Raw genomic sequence first — 8455 nt, forward strand, 5'->3', positions numbered from 1 at the left:
ATGATTTCGGTAGCAAACTTAACAAAGTATAATATTTTGACAAAATATTTAAATGCGGCACATAACAAGCGTTAACCACACACAAATATAAACATTGCCAACTGGTAGTTTCGCACGTACGCGAGCTATCGTGCTCATTGCAGTGAAAATAAACGGTTGTGGGTTGCGGTGTGTAGTGAGTCACTTGTTTTTAATTTGTACTACACTGGCCACCCACTTACATCCTACCTTACTATACTCTAGCGCGTATAAAGCTTGAAACGCTGTAAAAGCACAGCAATTATAGTTTGAGTCTTTGGTTGTACAATAAAATAAAAACACCACTTCAATTTATTTATTTAAAAAAGACAGTTTTGTCTTAACTTTTGATTCAGCAATTTGTTTTGTTTTAAAGGATTATTTTACTTTCGTGTGGCACGCGTCTTTATTCCTGTAGAAGTCATCGGACTGTCAAACTAGATCAGATTGACACTTAGTTACTGATTCACTGCGAGGCAACGGACACTACATTATAATAAAATTTCAAAGTAACAAATTTTTAACAACCTCGATTTTATTCAGGTGTAATAGTACCTACGATGTTTACTATACTAATAATAAAACGCAATTCACTTGTTTGAACATAACGGGATGACCTTGAACTAGCTACAAACTTATACCTACTAAACTTATAAGTACACAGGGCAACTCACGTTGTGTTCGATGCAGTGATATATTGTTGGGTAGCGTTTGCGTATACGCGCCATGACGAGCGGTGTGTTGTGTCGACCACCCACCAGCTCGGTTCGTCGGTTTTCAGAGTCTTCTCTAGTTCAAAAGGACACTGAAAACAAAAGAAATCGGCTTAAATAAGGTGCGAGTTAAACTAGCGTGGATCGAGTCCCAACTTTCCTATAATATTGTGGAAATTTCTTAGTTTACTTGCCTATAATTTTATACCTGCTCATGTTATATAGGTTTTTCTGTATGTAATCTATGGGTAAAGAACCTTTTTCTTCTTTGTGTTTTTCAACAACACAGAATCGAAATTTCTATTTAAAATTTTTGGACTTACACGCTTTAAGTCCAAAAAGGTCAATGTCATGTGTGAAGTACTGCTGCTGCGTTAGATCATGTTAACGGTTGTTTTGTGAGTATGTAAGGTATCCTTCCTTACATAACAAAATACATACTACTTATGTAATTTTTAGGTCTTCATTCTAAGAGAAAGCCTGTGCCCAGCAGTGGGACGTGTAAAAGTTTTAACCATAATTCATCAAAAACTGTTATCCAGGCTTCTTCAAGGTTAATTAAATATAAAACTTAGCATCCCTGACTTTTAGAAGACAAGGTACTAATTAAGAAGAGTCCTGAGTACCTACCATAAAATTTTAATTATCCTTCATGGAAATCGCGATAGTCATGATTTGTAACGATGATGTGTAACGACAAACAAGTCGTCAACACCTCGTCGCGCGCCAAATATTTAATCTGTGTTGCCAAGACGACCTTATTAGTAGAGGAATTGTTCACGCAATATATTTAAAAGTTCGGCGAGTGGCCGCAGTGGATTGGATTAGTGTCCTAAAATATTCTAATTAGTTCGTTACTTAGATCAAGGATAAGAGATTAGGAAGGAGGATTAAGAAAATATTATATTAAATAAAAAATATTGGACATGTAATTTTACCTACCTACCTACCTATTAAATTCATCAATGTCTTAATAGTAAATGCGATATGTAGGTACATGTTAGTTTCAATAATTGACGGTTGAAAGGCTAATTGCTGTAAGAGCCATTTTTGTCAAAATTTTGAAACATAGGTCGAACGACAGAGAAAAATTCACTGATTCCGTATATGTATAACTCAATTATTATCTCAGAATTGTCGCTTAGTTAGATCAATTAGCCTTTCAACCGTCGGTTTTTAAATTTTGAAATTATTATCAAATTTTTTCTAACTATTTCTTCAAAGTAGGTACTCAGACTTGTAAAAAAACTGTTATTAATCGCGTAACAAAACGATAAGTGTTTTGTAACAGAGCAGTGAAGTAGGGTAGTTCCTGCGTTACAGTTTACACCGTGTAACAGTCTAACAATGCGTATCTCGAACGCCGGTGATCCAATCATCCAGTCCAGTCCGTAATTTCTCTAACAAACGAGCACGCGTGCGTCGAATACTTGACATACATTTTGAACATTCACAAACATTTAAATCCACAGAAAAATCGCAAGTCATTTATGCATCTTGCAGTAGAGGAGCCCAAAAGGAGATTTTGGGATTTACTCAAGTGTGTCAGACGTCATAAGGAAGGGTACTGGCATCCTGCTGAGTACCTCTACCTTATATAAATCCGTATATAATGTGGCGATTTGTTTTTACATTTTCAGAAATTTGTTACGAGCTTGCGTCACTTCCGAATCGTAGGTCTTTTCAATGGCAGCATTTTAAGGGGCTCACTTACCATCCCCTTTGTATATCTGACGCGTTGAAATTCATTTTCATTATTTTTATTTTCTGCCCTTCCGGATGGCCACCCCCACTGCGTAAGTCAGTAAATGAATAATCTTGGTATCAGAGACAAGTTGGGGCATCCAAACTACAATATCTGACACGCTTAGGTATTTCCATGTCTTTTTTTTTTGACAATCCGTGGACGCTTCTCCACCACTGGAAAGGGAAACATCATATAACCTTCTTTTCTTCCTATGAACTATTTATAAAATCTAAGGCCAGCACGACGCGACGCTCGAGTAAAACCCCATTTTGCATCATGGGCTCCTCTACTATCGTACAGCATGCAGAGAAATTCACGCGACGATCGGCATGACGGTTATGTAAAGTTTGTCCTTTAACTATATTTTTGTACCTTCAAAATAAGCAGAGCAATTATTTCAGCAAAGAGCGTCACGGTCACATAATTAAACTCCAATTCAATAGAATCTGACAATCCTGTAGACACTTCCAGCCTACTACTATGAAGGCTTCGTGATGATACACAACAGGGACATATAAATTTCCATTTGCGACTAACTGTCCGTTAAATTAATGTAAGTTAACACGTCCAGCTGGGTAATGTTTATTTGTGGTGAGTATTGAGTGGTTTGTTACGTGAAATAATATTCGACAACATCTTGTCACGCAGCCATAACGTAATAACACTCAACAATTAGTTTCTGTTAGAAAAAATCAAGCTTTTTTGTTGACTGTACTTGCATTGTCATCCAACTTACAAATTTGAAGTCAATCCGGAGGGGTCCAAAAAATCGGAAGTTGCTTCGAGAAAAAGATGGTACGGCCGTACTCGACGTGGTGAGAGCACGACAGTGCCCCGGTTGAACATATTTAGGCAATAGTTATTAGTGTTTATTAAACTTAATTCAGTGCCACTTGACAAAGCGTCGTGTTAGATCGTACTTTATAAAGAACAAATAGATTGTCAAAAAAATGCTGACTCTACTCTCGTATATATAAAGCACAAATCATTCAATGAAGAAAGAACTTTAAACTATACTTCACTTATTTACAAAATTACTAAACTACCATCTAAGGTCTTAGGCGCTACAAGAGTTAAAAAAGTCAAGACTCAAGATGCTAAACGAGTTCAGTTTATTACTAGTTATTTAATGAATAGACTACCGCTGTTAGCCTCTGACGGCTACAGCGCTTGCGACGTATTATTTTCATCAATAAAACTATTAACGAGATTTGTTGACTGACTATTGCCAACACACAGCCTTTATAAACCTATGCAGCTAAGGACTTGAAATTTGAAAGACATGAGTATCATAGAGTTGCAGTAAGAAGGGATTTTTAGCTGAGGAGCATTGGCATACAGCCAGTTCAGTATAATATAAGCATATTATGCTTTAATTTTGATACAACCTAAACATGGTAAAGGTTTATTTAAATACTGAGATCATAAGTTCACACAAGTGGAAAAAACGGTATAATTATGTTTTTCATTCAAACATGTAGCGCACAATCACAGCATGGATATTCAATTATTTCATCAAAACGGAACAATGGAGTTGTCAATATTCCCTGCGTTTTTAAAACGTTCGCTTTTGTTTTAAGAGTTATTGGTGCTCCTTTGTTTTTCTTGTCCGTGTGGGCCTGGACACATGTCGCCGGTACGGTGCCGTCTACGGTGTCACGGCGCGGCGCCGTCAAACGCTTGGTACGTACACGCTTGGTAGTTTTGACGGCGCCGCGCCGTGACACCGTAGACGGCACCGTACCGGCGACATGTGTCCAGGCCCTGTGTCAACGTTGTGCCGACGCGGCGCCGTGATGTCCGTTGCGTGGAAATAATTACACTGCCCTGAGCTTCCCTGGCTACCTAAGTACCGAGTTCCCTGCACTTTATCCCGGGAAATCCCGATGTTGATGAGTCCACACCCTATTTTCTTAGAAGTACCTACATATTATGGTTTGACGGCGAGATTGTTTGATTGCTTGATTATAATAGTTTTTTTAAATTCGACTGGATAGCAAACGAGCAAGTGGGTCTCCTGATGGTAAGAGATCACCACCGCCCATAAACATCAGGGTTATTGCAGATGCGTTGCCAACCTAGAGGCCTAAGATGGGATACCTCAAGTGCCAGTAATTTTACCGGCTGTCTTACTCTCCACGCCGAAATACAACAGTGCAAGCACTGCTGCTTCACGGCAGGATTAGCGAACAAGATGGTGGTAGCAATCCGGGCGGACCTTGCACAAGGTCCTACCACCTGCAGTTTTAAGTTACTAACAAAAATTCTTCAATTTAAGACTGAATTTAGAGAATATCATCAATATCATCATCATCTGATCTGATCATAGTAGTAAGCTAATACTTATACACCCACTGCGGGACACAGGCTTCTTCTCAGGATGAGATATGATGGGCCTAGTACGGATTGTGAACTTCAACGCACATCACTGAATGTTATCGCAGGTGTGCGTGGTTTCCTCACAATGCTCTCCTTCACCGTAAAGGTCATGGTAAGTTTAAAATGTAGGTAATTTTGGTGCATAAATTGCGAAACACAGAGAGGTGTGAACTCAAGCTTTCTTGCTTGAGAGGCCATGGGTCAAACCACTAGGTTTCTTGCGACTTCATGAGATATAACTAAATTAGATAATAATATTATAGATATATTTTTAATAAATAGTATAGGTATACCTATAATAAATGTATTTACGTTAAATTAATACTGGGGTTGGGGTTAACTTGTTTTGGTTTAGCAATGAAGTTTTTAAAATACCTACACAAGATTAATACATTATAGGGCCCCTTAAATATTATACTTAGCACAACGGACTAACCGAAACCGTAAAATTCACTTAAAGCAAGTATATTTTACTTATGTAATAATTTAATATGCAGCGTCAAAAACATTTTTTATTTGGCAAAATCATACACGCCAGCTATGATTTTATCATAGGCAGTTTTTTGCACCCGTAACCACGACTGAATATTTTACTCGTAATAGCTTTCCAATCGTCACGTCGTTTACTTTTCTTTCAACTATTGTTTCCACTTTCTTCCGATCGAAATCGTTCATTACGGTGGCAATAGTTGGAAGTATGGACAATACGTGTACATAATTGCATGGGAAATACAATCACGGTAGTGCAGAATCGGTAATAAATAACAATCAGCATTTCTTACTTACATTGAATTATCTTGAAGTAGAAAAAGACACAAATAAGGCAGAGCAAAAAATAAACAAAAAGAAAATAATGCTTGACATCGATAACGAGGTGTGTGATACGAGTGGTAGAGCTATTTCTTCTTACTTTTATACGTTTTCGTAGTAACATTAAGTGGGTACTTCAGGTAATTGCGTGCATATACTAATTACATACTGTTAAAATATGGGCCAATAGAATGCTTGCGAATTGTTAAGAATGTGTAAAAAGTAGGATATTAACGAGCCATTCAATATTTACGATAGAAATGTGTGAATTGGCCTTTAGCGTATTACTTACGTTTTTTGTCTGCTCGCCTTTCGCGATTGTTTATTAAAATTTAATACGAATGCAATCGATTTATGTTTCTTTTTAGTTACGAAAAGAGTAAAAATGCAATAGGTAATTACTTACCCAGTATAAAGGTCGCGTAACAATTGAAGCATAATTAGACCTTAGTGATTTATAGTTTTCGTTGCCAGTTTTTAAAAGCTGGGATTGTTTGTTTTGCCGTAGTCAAAAATGAAGTGACAACTTGAGGTTAAGTTACTTATTCATTAAAATAGGTCTAAGTGTAATTATTGTTATTTTTTTATTTTGACATTGTACCTACATTTTAATTATTTTTGAATGATTATTTTATGTCTCAATTAAATTAGAATTCACTCGTCTTCATGGAATTTGAACTCAGATTTTGGTCCTTATCTTAATTTAAAACCCCGCAACAATTAATTCATAAACACGCGAAAACAATGAAAATCTTACCCGAAAACAGTCATCTGAAACACTGTACACCCCCACATCTCTATCAGAGATCCCTGTCATGTACGCCTCGTCCATCTTCAGAGCTGTGATATTCAAACCCTCATGTTCTGTCACTCCAGGATCCTCCAACCAGCTCCGAATCGCCTCCCGGTACCACTGCCAAGTGTTATTGGTCACCATCACTGTATTTGTATCATTCATGTTTCACAATACGTTCACAAATTTTAAAATTAGAACAGCACTTTTATAACATATGTTTTTTTTTATAAAAACGGCAGTTCATTCATGCCAGTTTGTTTATGTTGCGCACACGCCGGCGGGGGCGTCCGATCCGACGCAAGCACGAAAACGCACTGCCTGTGCCGGGCTTGTTGGTAATCCCGATGCCTCCGGTGACCGGTATAACGAGTGTCGCAGAACTCGCAGGCTCCCCAGTGGACCTAGCGCACCAGTTTTTGTCGCTGACATAAAGAGTACATCCCTTAATAACCAGTAGAAGGCAATAGGAATGATGACGTACATAGCCTTATATGCTAGTGTCCATAATCCATTTTTGTATGTGAAAATAAACTAGGTACACATACGAACGAGCATACTTACACGATTCGCTTAATCAGTAAGATAACTATCGATCTTTTACTTAAGTAACGTATTCTAAATACTCGTAAGAAGAAAGAATAATGGAGAAATTAAATTAATTAGCTATCAATAAAGTTTATTTTTAAAATTTATACAGATAAGATATATTTTTTATACAACGTGTTAAATTTTCCTTGATTTCGTTAATTTCAACAGATGGTTCTGTTTATTGAGAGAAACTACCTGGTAATTAACTTTTTGGCCAAGACGAATCGTTTTTTTTATACATACTTAATAGCTTCACATCAGTCATTTGCAGAGGTCACAAACTTGCGAAACGATGCATAAGACAGACATGTGTGTTAAAAAACTTTAGTTACTGACTCTAAAAAATTTCATATATTTACTGTTTTGCTGTACATTAATTGTCTTTATTCTTGATTATCTTTTAAACAGTAAGAGTTCTTAGGCGACTAGTGGCTTGAAGAAATTAACTTAATTTCATCTGTTGAACCCTTCTGTTGTTCCCTTAGGAGGTTTTAACGGAAGTCAAAAATAACACAACAGGTACAAATTAATTATATATTTTATAAATAAGAACAAACCTTTACTAATATTATAAATGCGAAAGTGAGTTGGTTTATTTGTTTGTTCCGTTTTTATGCCTTAATAACTAATAAAGAAGCTGAATCGCGTACCTGCCAAAGAAATCGAAGTGAAATTGATTGTTAAAAGGTTCCACCTAGATATGCGATTAAATAACTCTATATTTTGTATCGTAGTAAGCCACTTCATAATGGAACTTAATCTTAGTAGCATTATAATAATTTCTCCATCAACGTATTCAAAAGCAGTCGAAAATTACCACACACAATTGTCAAAAATAAACAATATTAATATTTTTTTATCGCAAAATACTTCATAAACAAACCCGTTTAAATGTACACATCAAGAATTAATCCTTCAGTACCGGAACAAATTATTTATTTGATTGCTCTGCGAATCTAAGTATGTGGAAGATTTTATTCCAACAAAACGTACCTAATTAAATCTCACTAACGTTTATCTCCACGCAAAGTCTTTAGAGGTAAACTCTACAACTCGTCCATATTACGTGTATGTATGAATATTTTGTAGGAATTAAATCTTTCACATACCTTCGATTCGATGTAATTAAAAAGTGTACCTACCTACCTAAAGTTTATAATAAATGGGTATACCTAGTTTTACTTTTAACATCCATTCGCTGTAAAAAAAATCGATTTAGTTTAGTAGTGTCAAAATATAGAGCAGTAATTAAACGTGCAGAAAATGAGCAAATTTTTATTTGAATCATTTGGAAGTGCTACGAGTTTGAAGTTTGTCTGGTTATGCACTTGTTTTTGTTTGTTTGTGTCAAATTTGGAACCGTATTTCTAAACTTCATCTGCTTTATAATGGCTTTATTATAAT

At 36.3% G+C, this 8455-nt stretch overlaps 1 protein-coding gene across 2 annotated transcripts in view; it reads right to left on the reverse strand.

Annotated features, from left to right (window-relative positions):
- Hgsnat (Heparan-alpha-glucosaminide N-acetyltransferase) overlaps positions 1 to 6794 on the reverse strand; it is a 40795-nt gene extending 34001 nt beyond the window's left edge. For both annotated transcript variants that reach the window (XM_074106588.1, XM_074106580.1), the window contains exons 1-2: positions 6425 to 6794; positions 693 to 823 (exon numbers count right to left, since the gene is read on the reverse strand). In XM_074106588.1, the coding sequence (XP_073962689.1) occupies positions 693 to 823; positions 6425 to 6625 (332 nt within the window). In that variant the 5' untranslated portion in view covers positions 6626 to 6794. The remainder of the gene's footprint in view (positions 1 to 692; positions 824 to 6424) is intronic.
- Between the last annotated feature and the right edge of the window lie 1661 nt (positions 6795 to 8455).

This window comes from Choristoneura fumiferana, chromosome 2 (assembly GCF_025370935.1).
Source record: "Choristoneura fumiferana chromosome 2, NRCan_CFum_1, whole genome shotgun sequence".
In the NCBI taxonomy this organism is placed as follows: Eukaryota; Metazoa; Arthropoda; class Insecta; order Lepidoptera; family Tortricidae; genus Choristoneura; species Choristoneura fumiferana.